The 17,838-nt window shown below is 42.5% G+C and overlaps 1 protein-coding gene across 12 annotated transcripts in view; it reads left to right on the top strand.

Annotated features, from left to right (window-relative positions):
* DNM3 (dynamin 3) overlaps positions 1 to 17,838 on the top strand; it is a 388,315-nt gene that overhangs the window by 256,074 nt on the left and 114,403 nt on the right. For all 12 annotated transcript variants that reach the window (XM_074322213.1, XM_074322210.1, XM_074322205.1 and 9 more), the window contains one exon: positions 16,629 to 16,738. In XM_074322213.1, coding sequence (XP_074178314.1) covers positions 16,629 to 16,738 — 110 coding nt within the window. The remainder of the gene's footprint in view (positions 1 to 16,628; positions 16,739 to 17,838) is intronic.

The following is a 17,838-nucleotide window of genomic DNA, read 5'->3' on the forward strand; positions in this document are numbered from 1 at the left end:
TTAAAGCACTTATTTAAAAAGCTGATTTGTAAGGCCACCGTTTATCACAAACCGAATTCTCAGACATTATTTCACTCTTTCTTTGTTTTTTTCTATTCAACCGATCTGCCATTGGACTTTTACAACAGGCTTGTGATATTTCTCACTGTATAATTTGTATAATTTGTATAAATTTAAATATTTGAAGGGCATAGTCCTTCTGATTACATTTGTTATTGTTTTGTCTGTCTTAGAGTTTTCCTGGCTAGTCTCACCTGTTTATTTTGCCGAGTGAAATTTAGAGTCACTTTGTCAAGTTACCTCTCACAAAATTATGCTGAAAAATTTTCCCTGATACTATATTATAGTTATTTAATTTTAGGAGAAATTAGAACTTTAAATATTGGAATTTCTATTCAAGATCTGTTTCTCATTTTATTTCAGCTTTGTCCCTCAGTGTAATTTTATAAATGCATTCATACAGGCACTAGATATTTCCTGTTAGGTTTATTCCCAGGTATGTTCTAGTGAATACCCTACATTCATTTTCCACAAGTTGAATCTGCAATGTGAACTTAAATTTTAAAAAATTTTTCATCAACAGTTGTCACCAAAGACCTCTCCTTTTGCCATTTTTCTGGTGGGGCCCACTGTTCCCAAGCAGCTCAAGCTGTACCTCAGAATCCTTAAACAATAGGTCATTTCTGAATAACATCTGTCACCTGTGTGCAGTTTCCATGAAAAGCTTGTTTGGCCACGATTTTGCTATAAATTACCGTGTTTCCCCGAAAATAAGACCTAGCTGGACAATCAGCTCTAATATGTCCTTTGGAGCATTTTTCTGTAAGGGGCAGATAGTTAATATTTTAGGCTTTGCAGGCCACATGTGGTTTCTGTCACATATTCTTCTGACTTTTGTTTCCGATAACTATTTAAAATGGTAAAACACCATTCTTTGCTATTAGGACCACACAAACATTAGTTAGCCCTAGACTTAGCCCTCGGGGCTGCAGTTTACCGAGCACTGCTCTGCTCCAAAACCTGTTCCCAAATCCAGTTCCTTGTCCCCTCAGCTATCCCAGCTGGAAAGACTACTGTCTCTTTTCTTAATCTCATTTGGTCTTCCACTCCTACTCTTGGCGCCCCCTAATGTACACCCCACGAAGTGGCCCAGTGACCTTTTAAGTCATACCATACATATCACTTCCCAGGTCAAGGAAGGCTTCCCTGATGAACCTATAAAAAAAATAATAACCTGCACCATTTCTGTTATACGTGAAAACTGAGGTTGGACTGGGGGGGCAGGGTGGGAGTCCTAGAAAGGTACGACAGTTCTCCAGTCTAGTTTTATTTTACATACATGCTATTACTTATTAACACAGTTTAAGTCAGAAGGGATCTGAGATTTAACATTTTATATAATCATCAATATTTTCATACTTGAAATATAATTATTCTGAATAATGAAACAGGAATTGCTTATATTTAATTGTAAGTAACCCAAGAAGTATTTAAGCTTAGGGTAGGTAAGAAAAGGGGTGAGGGTGAAGAGGGCAAGGAAGAGGGGAGTCTACACTGTCTCTGAAGTGGGGTAGAACTAAATGTTCATATGTATGTTTGTTTCTCTTTGGGTTGCTCTGGGTCTTCACTGGTCTGGTCCCATCTGGGTGAAACTTGTTCTGTGTCATTAGTGAGATCTAGGTGTGAAAAATCTCCATTCCCCTCACTTTCTGGCTACTTCCACCAGATTCCTGAAGATGTCTTTTCTTAGGCTTGGCACCACCTTTTTCTCCAGCTTTCTCCCTTCCTCTAACTTTGTTTCACTCATTCTTCTTTTGTGAAGGACCCAACCTTATTGTGTCTTCCCAGGTATCCCTAATTCTCGATTTTTGAAGCACACAACTCCACATTTTACCAACCCAGCTTCTTAAAGGAAGCAGATAATTTGCAGCAAAAATTAAACATAGGTTCAATTACACATGTCAGTATGAATTAGACGCACGTTGTTGAGATATTTTCAAGAGTTCCTCTTTTCAAATAGTACCTTCTTGTTTTTCAAAAGATGAAAATGCTTTTGCATGTATTGCCTCTTTGTTCCCATAAAGTCAAGTTTGTTTTCATTCTTCGGGTTAAGGACTGAGTTTGAGTATTATTCTCCATTCTTTACATATGGTGAACTGAAGCACAGACCAGGGAAACAGGCCCCACCGGGACCCCCAGGGTCTGCCCCAGCCAAGGCTGGGCCTTGCAGGTTCTCAGGGTCCAACCTGGTCTTGCTGAGGACAATTAGAAATTGAAGCAAATTTTAAGCTCTGCTGCAAATTATTTAAAAATCCAGGTGATTTGTTTGTACCGATTTTGACTCTATCAACCCTTTTCAGAGAATTCTGAATACACTTTCCCTAAGCCAGTGCTTCTCCAACTTGGGTAATGGGTAATGTGTAAATTTTCCCTTAAAGGAAAATGAGCCTCATCAATTATGAGCGCAGGCAGACTACTTTTATTCGTAATATTACACAAATATGTACAAGCAGAAAATTGTTTTATTTTAAATATGTACCAATATATAAACACCTTATGCTTGTCATTCTGTATCAAAAAAGCACACCAAGTCAAATTCAGACAGAGCTATGTTACCAAAAAACTTCAATGGATCAATGATATTAATTATGTTTAGGATACATAATGCCAGTGGGGATGTGTTCTGGCCACCAAGTGTAGGTTCTTCTGCGATTGGCATGCCTGGCCACCCTATGCTGTATTTATATGACCCCCACCGTCCTCCTGCCACTTGCATCCTATTGGAGTGAAGCCTCCAAACACCGAGGGCCCTGTGATGTCATAACTGATGTGCTGAGGTTTGTCTCTGCCCTGCTTTCCATCAGTATGCGGCAAAGTACTGCCACTCTGTGCAGACACAAACGTGGGCACTGAAAGTGAGCCAGTGTTCACTTATAAAATGCTGACAGTTCAGCAACTAAGTTTATTAAACACCAACACAAAATGTCTTTTTCATTCTCACAAGACCACACAGACTCGGGGGGTCAGGGGACTCTAGCTGCAGAAACACAACCCTAAACTTACTGCTCTGTGACTTGGAGGAGCAGCCAGAGTTTTCGGGCAGCTGCCTACTGGGATGAGGTAAAGGCAACCCGAGGAACTCGCCCCACCCCCCCTACGCCCCCCAGGTTGCTGAGGCACTTGAGTCCTTCCAGGTGGATGAATTGAAGTATGGATTTAAATGCAAATATATTACCTGGAAGATAATGAATGAAATCTATTCTCTGGCTTATACCGATTTATTATAAATACAATTATACATGAAACAAAGCCCAGTGGAATGAGATAGACGTCCCATAGGTGGGTTCCCCTCATCGTTAATCAGCACATATTAAGTGTCTGCAAGTATCAGGGATCTGCAGAAATAGACAGAGTCCCCACCCTGGGTGTTTAAAAGCCAGTTGGTGATACGGGACAGAGTGAGAGGGGAGTGCTTTCTTGCGATGTGGTGGAGGGAGAGACTTACAAACCAGGCTGCTGCATAAAGCAGCTGCCCCAGGGCATCTGGGTTTGGAGTCAGCAGAGAAGCGAGGCTCTGCTTGAATGGAAGCGGTCTGGAGAAGGAAAACAAACCTTTCCTACTGTTTAGCTTCCTAGCCAGTCTTGAGAGTCTTGCTTATGATTTTTTTTTTAAAGTGTAAGAACATATCTGTAATTGAGGTAGATGACTCTTTAATTGTGGAATTTTCATTTTTATATTTCTTTCAGAACTTGCATCTCCCCCCTCCCTCGCCCCCAGTCCTTTCCTCATCTATTCTGTGCAGTGCACTGTGGGAAAGAGGGGGAGGGAGGCTTATCCCTGCCTGGCTGGCCCCCGCCTCTCCTCTCTCTGGCTGTGGACGCAGCCCCGCAGGTCAGCGTTTCGTACAGACCCTCCTTGAATAAGAAAGCTGAGTTTAAAGTGGTTGAGATTGTGTCACTGCCAGTGGCCCTCCTGGTTGATGTTAGCCATGTTGTGTGTTTTTCTGCTGGGCGTGTAATTAGCTTTCTATTTCCCTCTCTTAGTTCTGTACCTCCCAAGGGTAAAGCTTACTGTTGAAAATCCTTCAAGAGAGAATCCCCTTACTGTGTTTAAGGGTGGGAAGCGGGTGGCTAAGAAGGTGTCTCCCCAGGAAACACAAGCAAGCGTGTCAGGAGACCCTGCATTCCCGTCCCTCTGCCTGATCTCACGTAGTCCTCACGTGTCCTACATGGCATGACCGACCACCTCCAGGCAGAGAGACGATATGGCGTAGAGAAGTCCAGTGACGTGCCTGGGTTCTCCTAGCTGGTGTCAGAGCTCATACGTGAATCCCAAGGCTCAACTCCCAACCTCGTGTCCTTTCGCCTCCCACTGGTCTTTGTCTCTGAGATGGGGACAGGGCCGTGAAAGCAGCAAGCACTTCTGGCGTGGGTCGCTTTAGTTTCCTCCCAGTTACGAACAGGTGTGTCTCCTTCCCTGTACCGATTTTTCCTTCTTTTCTCCCCCCCCTCCCAGCAGTGGGCAGACTAGGAGTCATGATTAGGATGATGGAGAAGAACCATTGCAGACCATTGTCTCTGGTGCACAGCCCTGCTGCTGTGTGGGTGCCTGTTTGAGCCAATAGCGGTGCTCGGACCACCAGCTGTGCTCGGACCAGGCCAGCCAAACGCTGTTTCAAATCTAGGGCTGTTTCTCAGAAGGCGCATGGAAGGGGTCCCCTTCTCCTGTTCCGTCTCCAGGCTGCACCCCCTGGAGCACAGGGAAAAGGGCTGGCAGTGAAGTGCAGAGGGCAGTGTACTTACTCAGCTCTGCTTCTCCTCCCAGGAGGAAGCTCACTGAATTATGTTAATATCAGCAGGGGGTAGATGGCTTGACAGTCCACACGGAGGGCTTCTGGAAAGTTAATGTGGTTGATTGCTCAGTCCCCTTGCTTTTCTCCTTAGCGCTGCCTCTTTTTGAGTGTTTCTTTGCTGAAATGATAGGGTGGGAAAGGGGAACATTCAGCTTTGATTTTTGTTTGTAGCATGGTGACAAATGACGGGGGTACAATTTAAACCATTCATCTGCTCAGCTCTGGGCCTTGTCAGAGGGTTTTATTTGTACATGCCTTCCGGACCCTCATTTTCTCAGATAAGTAAAAACTATGCTGCGTTTGTAAACAAGGTGCTGTTATTGAGTTGAACTTTTACAAATGGAAGGTATACTTAGCCAAAATAGCACTTTTATTTAACACAAGTAGACCCAAAGGGCTACGCCTGTAGATTTTTATATGATTAATATGCACTTGAAAACTATTGCCAAGTGAGCAGCGTTTCAGTCACCTTGTAATTGAACGTGCAGCCCCACAAGTCAGCGTTGAGAGATAGTCTGACCAGGAATCCTTATCACAAACCTGTGCAAGGAAAGCAGTCACTATTCCAAACTTCAAAGTTTTCTCTTTATAAAAAATATAAGTTGTGTTGCTTTGGAACACAGAATGGAATGAGGAAACGAGGCCATTAAGCATTTGAAATATGCCCATTTTAAAGTGCTTGCAGTGTGTTTGGCCACGCTGAGTAAATGTGTTCCTTTCTAGTAACTGAAGAAGTACGAAATACAAACTCATTTCCTGTACTGAGTTTCCTCGCGGGGAAAATGTCACCCAGGAAGGAGCACTGCTATCATACAGGTAGTTTGTAATAGTTTATGAACATATGTGCCCCTGGGAACTTCCCATTTTATCCACATCTGTTGCCTTATTTTGTTTCTTGCCAAGCTGCTTAAATGTCATTCTTCTCACATGCTCCTTGAATTTTTGATTTAAAATTTCTCATGTATGTTATTTCTCATGTACATAATTTTTTCCTGGTTAAAGATTCCTTCCCTGAGTGACAAGTCCTGGAATTTCATAACTGCATAACCATATCTAACACACACACACACACACACATACACACATACACACACTAATAATCAGTTCACGAAGGTTTTTAGAATTCAAAATTTTCTTTTTAATTTTAATTGAAAAATTTTTTTAATTAGAAAAATTTCGAAATGTAGTTTTTAAAGTGTAATTTTAGAATATTTTAAAAGTTTATTAAAAATGAAATATTCCTTGAAAATTAAGGGGTATAGATTGCTCCGAAAACCACTGGGAAGGCAGAGTGCAGAGCTAGGCTGAGTTTCCAGGAATGGTTCTCCAAACTGAATTTCAGAACTAGGGCTGCCAGGGAGCCACGGCCCCCAGCAGTGTGGGGCCTGCACCACCAGGAAGCCGCCTCTGGATCCAAGGGCCGCTCCACCTCCACCCTGATCCAAGCTAGCAAAGCAGGTGCCACCCACTCTGCTGCTTTCCAGTGCGACTCACTTCTGAATCAAAGTCTGGCACGAGGGCATCAGGTGGGCTGAAAGGATATCTCATCTGGGCCCCTAGCTACATGACCAAGATTGGGATGGGAAGGAAAGTTTTGAATTGAACGCAAACATGACAAGGAGGCTGGAATATGTGCTGAGATGGCCCCTTCTCAGAATCCACTCAGTCTGTGGCTGTCATGCGTTCTGGGCCTTTCAGCCACTTGGAGACGCTGTGTGTGGGTGAGGCTGCCAGCACATAAGACCTGCCTATAAGGTGAGCAGGTGGCACGCTGGCTTTTTCGCTTCCTTGAACCTCTTTAATTCCCCAGAAAGGAATATCCGCCCTGCCTGAAACCCATCTGATGGCTGGCGTTCTGGGGCAGGGCAGGAAAGAGGGCTGAGAACAATATTTCAGCATGAAGACTTTCACCAAGTTCTCTTGTTTTTGTCCCACTTTGGCTGTCCGCCCTGCCTGTTAATCTGTGGGTCCAAAAGTCTTTTCCTATAACTGTTCTAATATAGGGAACTGGCCTCCGGTCTCCTGCTTGGGGTAGAAATGGGCTTGGAGGAGGTGACGCTGTCGTCACCTGTTCTGTGTACAGCTCTGTCATCACCAGTTCTGCTCATGCAGCCCCACAGACACTCCCTTCCTGGGCTTTACCAGGTGCCTCCAAGGACAGGATGGGACCCAAATGGGTGGCCTCCCCTCCATCCTCTCCCCCGCAGGTTATTCAGGCCATACCTTGTCTCTGTGCTAAATCACGAAAAGCTCCTCGGTTCTTGTTCTCTCTTCCAAAGCTTGTGGGAAATCGCTTGTCCACTGTCTTGTCCCCTCCACTCCCTTTGTCCCTGTGGATCACGACCATTTTATTCCTTCACTGTTATCGTCGTGGGCTTGGGGAAGGGGGAAGAGACCTGTGCGTGTGGTCAGGCTGCCATGCTTAGCCGTAAGTCCTTGAAACTCATTCTTCTGTCTGCTTACCCTTGTTGGCCTTGCACATGACCAATCTTGGATGTGCAAATACTCATGACTGTTTCTTTATAAGAATATAGAGATTGAACACTTGAGAATAAAATCCTGAACGTTCTCACTTTCAAATGGTAAAAGTCCTCCCTTTAGTCGAGGGTGGAGCCCACATTTTGAGCCCATCAGGTGTACCTAAAATACCGAGCTATGTATACTAAGCACAAAAACGAAGGGGCCCTGCCAAGAAGCCGTGCGAATGGAGGAGGGAGCCCTCCAGTGGGCCCTCGTGGCCAGACAGGCTTCCTGGAGGAGGTGGAAATTCACTAGAACTCTGAAGAGAGGGCGAGACCCAGGAAAAGGTCAGGGTCTCTACCTGGATATTGGCAGGTGTGACTACCTTTCCCTTACCTAATGGAGATATGGCAGTGTATTCTCCATGTAAGATCTGAGCGAGTGCAGAGGGGGCGGCCATGAAACCAATGGCGTGTTCTTGGTGCTACCACGACAGCCCATCAGCAGTGTACACGGCAAGTTTCTTCAGTGCCCAAGAGAAAAATCTAAAGATGCCCTATTTACTAGCAGCCTGCTGGTTCCCAGATGCTGTTTACTACTCAGATGTAATTCTGATTAAAGAAGGGAATTAGAGCCCAAATGAAAAGATGGGTAGTTTATAGTATGAGTTTCATACTTGCACATTTCTGTAGCTATAACCTCTCAATAGCAATAAACAACAGACTTCAGTTTTCAGCAACATTTTGAACTAGCATCCTGGTATTCTCAATATTTTTATAGCCTCTCTTTTCTTTGATATTTTGATTATTTTATAAGTCAGTCGTCCTCTCTGAGTTCTCAATGTAGGCAAAGCACGATGCCAGCCCATGAGGGAACTCAGTCATGTGTTCATTGTACACGTGTTTGTTGAATGCCAACCATGCAACCCAAACTGAGAAGGAAACAGTTGCTTTCCTCCGCGAGCTGGTGCTCTGATGGGGAAGTCAGGACACAGTTACAGAGAAGCCGGGCAGCAAGCCTTAGAATCATGAACAATGATAACAAAGACAATAAGAGTAACAGATTTGCTGCTTCCCTTAGAGTATACCTTGTAGTTGGAAAAGCAGAGCACACACACACATGAAACATTTGGACATTTAGAAAATTAGAGGAAAGTGTAAAGGAACGGACCAAGCCCAGTGCTGTCAGGGATCAGACTGGAATAGGAGGGATGGTGGACATGGTAGAGGAGGCCCAATCAAAGTGCCCAGTCAGGCATCCAAGTATCCAATCAAGAATCAAAGTGCCCGCCCAATCAGGCAGGCAGGGAGGGCATGACAGGGGCGGTTTGAACGGGAAGGATTTGCTGAATGGCTTTCATGGCTCTGAGAGACCTGTTTGCTCAGTGAGAAGACCCAGGGAGCTAGACGGTGTAGGAAACCTAGCAGGACGAGGCAGGCTGGGGTGAGAGCAGAGCCCTGGCAGTGTGGGGACACCTGAGACTAAGGCTGGTAGGTAGACCGACCAGGCTCTGGAAGAGGGACCCGGGAATCCCAGGCTGGGTATGAGAGTCCTGAGGCGTTCCCACCACATGTCTGAGAGGCAATTTCAGGGTTAGAGGATGAGACTTAGTGGGCAGGTTTTCTAACAGCCCCACTCCTGCTTCGCTCTGGGGAACTCCACTCTTCATCGACTCAATATAATGGGCTTTGGTGGCAGAATTATTTTTTTAAAGGAGTCCACTGATTTAAAAACAATATCTGCAAGTGGGATGGGGAAGGAAAAAAGGACAGAAAAATGAGAACTATCATGGTTTAAGAAAAAAAGTCCGTTAAGTCTGAGCAAGGTGGAATGATTTTATGCAGGAATTTTGAGTGGAAGAGAAGCAAAGTGACCAACAAACAAAAGTGTTTCTAGTGGAGGAAACAGACAAAGACAGGAAGACATGACTGGGTGTGTTGTGGTGGAGAATGAAAATGTGTTGAGTTTTCTGGAAGGCAAGAGTCCCGGGTTGGAGCAGCGGGTATGCTGAGGGGTTTGAATTTACTCTGAAGGGTAATTCAGCGTCTGTCGAGTTGGACAGTGAGGTGGGGGTGGGGAGCTTGATGACTGTGTCTGCTGACGGAGCTCTTGTGTCCCTTACACAAAGCATTAACATATGGGGGCATCGCATTTTGGGGGGCTCTGGTTCCCAACCAGAAACCCAGCATAATGTCTTCCGTTTCGTTACGTGTAAACATTCTGGCCACCGTGTGTCAAGGCAAAAAGGAAAACTTTGTCAGGAAAAACATTGATCAACATTACCCACTTGAGCCACAAGCAAGTTATAATAATGGAATGTCCCACAGTATCTCCTGAGTTTTCAGGATTCTGCAAAAACACGTAGAGCCCTGGATGAGGAATCTTTTCAACTCAGACTCCTCTGTGGTCTGCGGCCCCATTTTCGGACCAGACGCTTGATGACAGTTGGTCCGTCTCCTCTTTGGCTGGTGCAGTGGTACCGCCCCGTTTGTGTGGCCCTCGCATGCTGCTCCGGTGGTCGCGTCCTGGGAATGTTCTGTGCATTGCTAGCACTGAGAGATGACACATACATGGCAGTTTCTCAGTGGAAGAAGAGACACTGAACACATCAGGAGTGTACATATGGCAAGTTCAATAATAAGAGAAGGCACATGGAAAGTCCTGCGAGTGTGAGAAGAGCAGTGGTCAAAATAGGCCTCTTTACTCATGAGGAACAGCCATTCTCAGCAGCATGGAGGCCGCTTCATCTGTCACAGACCCTGTTTCTAATCTGATTATTTATTAGCCTGGGAAATATTGGCACAATGCTTTAAAATATCGGAGCGTGTCAGTGAAGAATTATAACAAATATCACATATTTAAAAAATAAACGTGGTGCCAGTGTCACATATTTCAAACACCATATTTGCTGCCCATACGGGTCTTTTTCATGTAGTTTTCTTTCTTCTCTTTTAATCTAATTTTTTTTTATGCGCTACCATTTTTCAAAACTTTAAATCAATTTTTTTCCCTCTTAAGGGTAGTATATCTGCTGGTTTTGTTTTTTGAATTGTTTTGAAGAGTATTGAATTATCACAGTATATTTATGTGTTTAAGCCATGAGATTTGTATCAACCGTATCCAGTATATTGGTCTAGGTTGGTAAAACTTGACCTAACGAACTACATGATACTACACAAAAACCTGTCAATTCATTCAAAATCAATCAATGAGGCATTAAAAATAAGTTTTTATATCACATCTGGTTACATGGTTGTTGTTTTTTAACATAATAGTGTAGGTAGACACCATAGTAAAATGGTGTAAGTTCAACATTATGGTAAAATTGCAGCGCGTTGGAATTTTATTTGTGATGCATCATCCACCATCAAATGTTTTTCAAGCCACATCTGTGGAGGCAGCACTGTAGTAACTATTACACATAAACACAAAAGAATTATAACACAGTCCTTGCCCCCAAGACATTCCCAGTCTATTGAAGAAGCAAGCTGCCTATAAGCAAGAAATCTCATCTTAGATAGCCTCTGTCAAAAGTATGGAAAAGTTGGACGCTATAAAAGAGGTCTGTGACACGCTGTCCTCAGAGTAGGCTTCATGGAGGGGTTAGCGTTTGACATAAATGCCACGGCATCTAGTATTTGCCTTCTTGCAGGGAAGAAGGCCTTCGTACCAGGCAGAAGCAATCCAGCACCTCTCCCCACACCCACTGTCGCTCCTTCCAGCAACCAAGCTGACTTCACGGAGCTCTGCCAGCTAGAGGCCATTTGCAGGGCAGTTGCTGACGTGACCTCTGCTTCTCACTGATCTTTCTTTCCTTTCAAGGTTGCCAAACACATGCTGTGGCCATTCCATAATCCCCACCTCCCATCACCTTGATTCCTCTGCTTTTTACCACTCGTAGTTCAGTCACTTCCACCTCAGACCACACTCTCTCACACATTCGATGCGTCCATTTTGTTGGCCTATCCTATTTCGCCTATGTCTTCTAACTCTGGCCCAGTAACTGCAAGGAAAGAACATGCACTCAAGTTCGTCTCTCTCTGCACAAAGTATCCCTGTCCTCCTGGATGCCTCCCACGTAAATAGTGCTGGTAACCACTGTATATTGAGACAAGGAGAAGTACTCCGTTTAAAAGAAAAGAAGACTGTTGAATCAGGGCCATCAGCTCCTGATGCTTTAGAAAATACCCAGAATTTCCACTCTGAATCTCCATGAAACAAAATCATTTCTCACAGTATGGAGGGTCCTGAAAACATTAAAAATAGAACTACCATCTGATCCAGCTATCCCACTTCTGGGAACACTGTGGTCGCCCCTTATCTGTGGCTTCACTTTCTGTGGTTTCAGTGACCGAGGTCAACAGCAGTCCAAAAATGTGAAGTGAAAAATTCCAGAAGTAAACAATTCATAAGTTTTAAATTGCATGCTGTTCCGAGGAGCGTGATGCAATCTCGCGCCGTGTCCACCGTCCTGCCGGGATATGGATCCTGCTCCCTCTGTCCAGCGTCTCCATGCTGTAGACGCTCCTGCCTGTTAGTCTCTGAGTCGCCATCTTGGTGGTCAGACGGGCTCGCTTAGCATCACAGGCCTGTGTTCAAGTCACCCGTAGAGTAATGCTTAGCACGACGCCACAAGGCCCATGCCATTCACCCACTTCATGTCATTGTGTCGGCATTTTATCACCGCACATCACCACAAGAAGAAAGGTGAATCTAGTACCATAAGATATTTTGAGAGAGAGAGAAAGAGAGACAGACAGACCGCATAACTTTTATTACAGTATATTGTTAACAATGTTCTATTTTATTGTTACTGTTGTTGATCTCTTACTGTGCCTTACTTATAAATTGAACTTTATCATAGGTATTTGCATATAGGAAAAAAACATGGTGTATATCAAGTTTGGTATTACCCATGGTTTCAGGCATCCATTGGAGGTCTTGGAATGTATCCACGGCCAATAAAGGGAAACCTTTCCAAAATTTACGAAAACACTACCTTGAAAAGATATATGCAGTCCTCTGTTCAGAGAGCATTATTATTTACAATAATCAAGACATGGAAACAACCTAAGTACCCACTGATGGATGAATAGGGAAAGAAGTTGTGACACACACACGTATACACACACACACACACACACACACACACACACACACACAATGGACTATTATTCAATCAAAAAAATGTTCAGCAGCATGGGTTGACCTTGAAAGCGTTATGTATGCTAAGTGAAATAAGTCAGACAAATACTGTATAATCTCACTTATATGTGGAATCTGAAAAAAAAAAAAAAAAACCCTCATGGGAAAGAGATCAGACTTGTGGTTACCTGAGGCAGAGAGTAAAGAGAGGGGGGTTGGAGGATGCTGTTCCACAGATACAAACATGCAACAATAAGATAAATACGTGCTCGGGCTGTAATGTACAACCTGATAACTATAGGTAGCTGCTGTACGATACATAGGATCGCTCTTAAGAGAGTAGACCCTCGGAGCTCTCATGACTAGGAGAAAATTTTTTTCCTTTATTCTTTTTTTGCTTTCTTTTTATTGTATCTATGTGAGAAGATGGCTGCTAGCTGAACTAATTGTGGTAACCATTTCACAATACATGTAAACCAAACCATCATGCTGTACATTTTAAACTTATATAGTAATGTATGTCAATTACTTCTCGATAAAAGTTGAAAAACTAAATTCTTAAAAATCTGTAGAATTTTACAAGTGCATCTACCAAAATGTCTGTTCAAGGTGAAATATTTAAAATATCAAATTTTCTTCTTCTTCTGTTCTTTTTTTACAAATACAGCAAAAAACATTCTCTCCTTTTTGGTTTTTGTGTGCTAACACATCCCACCTGAACACTAGAATTGACTGAACATTCCGAACTCCAAATGAACAATCTTTACACAAACTTTTTAGTTAATGCACTTGTAAGATAAGGGTGTCTCATAAAGTATAATTCAAAATAAATAGAATAAACATGACTTATTGTATGAATTGAAAGTAGAGAGATGGGGGAGTGACAGAGAGACAGACAGAGTTACAAACTTGGGAAAACTTTTTGCACAGAAGGAAGAACTTGAGCTAGATGCTAATAAACTGATGTGGTGGGGAGAAGTGGAAAGGTATTTCAAATTGGGAAAAGACCATCTGCAAAGGTGCATTTGCTTGAAATAGGAAGACTTCTGGAAGAGGAGAGGAGATATTGACAACTCAGAACCCATAGAGAGATGCTTTCCAGTGTCCCATGAAGGAGGTTCGTGGATTTTCTTCCATAAATAATGGAGAGCTAGAGCTTTGTAGGACTGGGATGAATTTGATAGAGCAGTTTTAGAAAATTGCCCTCCTTGGTGATGTGAGAGGAATTAGGAGGCAAGGGGACCAGCTAGGAAGCCGTTTGTGACCATCTGTGTGTGAGATGCCAGGGCCCTAGATTGATGTAGTGGGAATGTCAAACACTGGAGCTCTGACAAATGCTTCAGACACGATGCAATAGTCTCGATGTAATAAAGGAGGTGAAGGGAGGCAATGCGTCAGAAAGGATAGCAGGGTTTCAGATGGGGTGACGGCGAGAATGACAAGTCCTCCTGATGGCAGAAACAGGGAGGTCCGAAGGGAAAAACTGTTTGGATGGATGAGGGGAAGGAAAGTGATGGTAAATACCTGGGGTTCAGCGCTGTCAATAGAAAGTTACTGAGAACCACACGAGCCATTTTAAATTGTCTAGCAGCCACCTGCAAAGCAGTGAAAATAAATAGGTGAGTTATAAGGTAGTATTTTATTTACCACAATATATTAAAAATATCATTTCAACAGATAATCAATGTAAAAGTATGAGATCGTTTACATTGTTTTCCCTCATACTAAGACTTTGAAATCTGGTGTGGATTTAACATTTAGGGCACATCCCAGCTTACCTACACGTCAAGTGCTCAGGAGTCAGCTGTGGCTTGTGCCTACCACACTGGTCAGTGCAATATTAGACCGTTTAATAATAAAACTAACAAATGTATGTAGCAGATGCCTCAATCAAGCTGCTGCAAAGACTCGCTGCATTTTGGAAGTTATAATTCGGTTAATCCTCTTGTCTTCCTTCTGTTTATTTCAGCAATTTCATATTCAAAATGTTCTTTTAGCAGAACGTCATTCTTTCCCCAAAGCACCAAGGATTTTAGAAATATTCGTGATATACTGCTTCAGTGTCCTCTCCTTTAATTCTCCATTGGACTTACAACTTCAATTAAACAGATCAGTCCCAGTCTTCTTTTCTTCTTTTTCTTCTTCTTCCATCCGTCTTAAAAGTCTTGATTATGAAATAGTTTTTCATGTTCCCCTGTCTGCATATGTGTGTATTTCTCCAATGTTGAATATCTGACGTAAACTTGCTGGATTTGGATCTTTACTATATGCTAAAAAATGCAGTACAAAGGGATCCTCCTCCTATAGAAAACACGCCAAAGACATCGTGTTCCATCTTTACAATGAAATGCAGATTTCCCATTAAAAGGCAAATCCATCATTTCAAAAGGCTGAATAGGAGGGTGCGTTAAAAAAATCCAGCTGCTTAAATTTAGGACTTTGAAAAACATCCAAAAATAATTTTTTTTTCCCCGGGGTCCCAAGCATTTTCATTTGATTATGTATTGAATAGCTTTTCATTCAATAGCTTGCCTCTTAGAATTCTGTCCTAAAGTCATCTGACAAGTGTTTCCAAGAAGTTAGACTCAACGATGGTACTTCATTTGCTTAAATTATGTGTTTTGCTATTTAGAATATCCTTGTGTTGGCTAATATTATTTTTTGTACAAGAAATATTGTGCTCTTCTTAACTTTTCTTTGCTTTCTCAGGTTTATTCTTAGACTTCCCTCACTCCCATTTAGTTTCTTTTATTATTATTATTATTATTATTATTATTATTATTATTTTAATCTTCTTTGAAGACATTGTCTGCCAGGACAGCCAATTTGTTCACCAACCAACCAACTTCCTTCAATTTCTTTAGTCATCTAGTTCTCTCTGCCTCGCTATTTTCATGTGCTCTGCCCTGCTTTCTTTTCTGATTAACTTTGGAGTAAGAAGTAGCAATGCCAGGGACACGCCCTTCAGTAACTGCCTATGGGTGTGCAGATGGCATGGCCCCCGCAGCTGGGCCCGGAGCACCACTCAGCCCAGCCACAAACTCTCAAGGAAGTGGTGCAGGAGCTGCAGGAACAAAAAGGCTTATGTCAGACATATCTGTACACTGTGTGTATTCCCCACAGGAAATGCAGTAATAGTTGTTTATTAAAAGTCGTGGCTACATCTCTAAGCTCCCCTCCTCCAGAGTTGCTAGTCCCTCTTTTTCTCAGGTCTAACTGCAGAGGTAGAGGCTGGGACCATACAGGGGACTACTGTTTAACAGGGACCACTGCTAAAATGCCCCAGTAATAGGTCTTGAGTAGGTTTCTTAAGCTGAGTGTTTGGCTCTCTCCTACTCAACGGGCTGTTAAGCATTTATACATATGATAATATTGCCCCTGGGCCAGTCTGTAAAAGCAAATGTTTCTAGTAATTCCTTGGCATCTAGTATGTTTTACTAAAACCGGCTCGGTCCCATTTACAGACTTCCCCTCTCCAATGTCCATTTTCTTCTTAAAGAATTGTTCATTTTAAAAGAGAATGTGTTCTAGTTAATATCAGTCCACTTCTAATGGGTTCTTTTTTCTTCTTCAAAGAACTCAACAATTTAAGGGAATCGTTTTTGTTTTGTTTTTTTCCCCTAGACTTACATTTTATTCTTGACCCAAATGAAGGAAGTGTTTCCTGTGCTTTTGTCATAGTTTACGGGGGGTATTTCATTTTGGGGTCCTCGTGCTTCCTTCCAGTCCCCTGCCAGCACTGGCTATCAAAACTGCTTAGGCTGCAAATAAAATATGAAATGAAATCCATCTGGCATTTCTCATTGAATTAGGACCAGAACATTTTTGTTAAATATTAACAGATGGCTAAATTCTTAATATCAAACTAACATGTAAAAACATCTAAGGGGACCCACATGAGGAAGAAAGGATAGAGGACCACGTGTGTTTTCTACATGACTGAACCCTTCCTTCCTCTACACTTTCTCTCCCCTCTTTCTTCTGACCCCAGTGAGAATCAGCAGAGACGCCTACCCATCAGATAACTTATATTCCTTGGTAGCTGGTATCAAAATAGTGTCTGAGGGTATCACAATATTGTAATCAAATCTTGGCCAGGTCAGGTGCTATGTTGCCATTGGCACACTTTAATATCTTTTGTTAAAGCCCTCTCTCTCTTTTTCTCTCTAGGAAAAAGAAAAGAAGTATATGCTTCCCTTGGACAACCTGAAAGTTCGGGATGTGGAAAAGAGCTTTATGTCTAGCAAGCACAACTTTGCCATTTTTAATACAGAACAGAGGTAAGAAAATAAAGCACCTTCTATCTTCAGATTTTTTTCCTTGAATTGCTACATGATCCAGAGATCATATTTATAATAGTTCCTTTGGTCCCCCTTTGAAATTTGTTAACTTGTCAGTTTTCCTTTCATTTATTTTGCATTTTTAGCTTCCACCGTACGTTATGGATTCAAAAGATTGAGTTAGAGTAAGAAGGGTCTTTAAGTATTAGTTTGTTTATTCCTGCTTTTGCAGCAGTCATCCAAATCAATCTGCTTCTGTTCTGAAACTACATTTTGTTACTTTAAAATCTTCTCTGCCCTGAAAGCATTGTTTACATGCTTACAAGTTATTCAATTATAATTTGTAATAGCATCTGTCTGGCATGAGTGGTAAGACCTTCTCATATAAGAGGTATGACAATTAAGTTTGTGAACTTGATATCAGAGGGATTATTCATTATGAATTTGTACCAACTGGACAAACAGTTTACCAAGTTTACTATTTGGAAGTGCTGAAAAAGTTAGATGACCTGAACTTTTTGCCAACAATTTATGGCTCTTGCATCACGACAATGCACCAACTCACATGGCACTGTCTGTGAGGGAGTTTTGAGCCAGGAAACAAATAACTGTATCGGGACACCCTCCCTACTCACCTGATCTGGCCCCTAATGACTTCTTCCTTTACCCAAAGATAAAGGAAATATTGAAAGGAAGACATTTTGATGACATTGAGGACATCAAGGGAAATACGATGACAGCTCTGATAGCCATTCCAGAAAAAGAGTTCCAAAATTGCTGGACTAGGTGGGTGGACTAGACGCTGGCGTCGGTGCATAGCTTCCCAAGGGGAGCACTTCAAAGGTGACCGTAGTGATCTTCAGCAGTGAGACATGTAACACTTTTTCTAGGATGAGTTTGCGACCTTCATTGTCAGACCTTGTATATATTATGACTAAATTCTTGCATTGGTTAATAAAATCATTCAGTTGATATGAATACACATATATAGTGCTTTACAGTGTTTCAAAGCACTGTACATGTTCGTTGTCTGGTTTTTGTAGCACATGCCCGTGAGATAAAAAGATAGGGTAGTGTGGTTACCACTTGATAAATGAGAA

The sequence above is a fragment of the Rhinolophus sinicus genome, linkage group LG17, assembly GCF_036562045.2.
Source record: "Rhinolophus sinicus isolate RSC01 linkage group LG17, ASM3656204v1, whole genome shotgun sequence".
Lineage (NCBI taxonomy): Eukaryota > Metazoa > Chordata > Mammalia > Chiroptera > Rhinolophidae > Rhinolophus > Rhinolophus sinicus.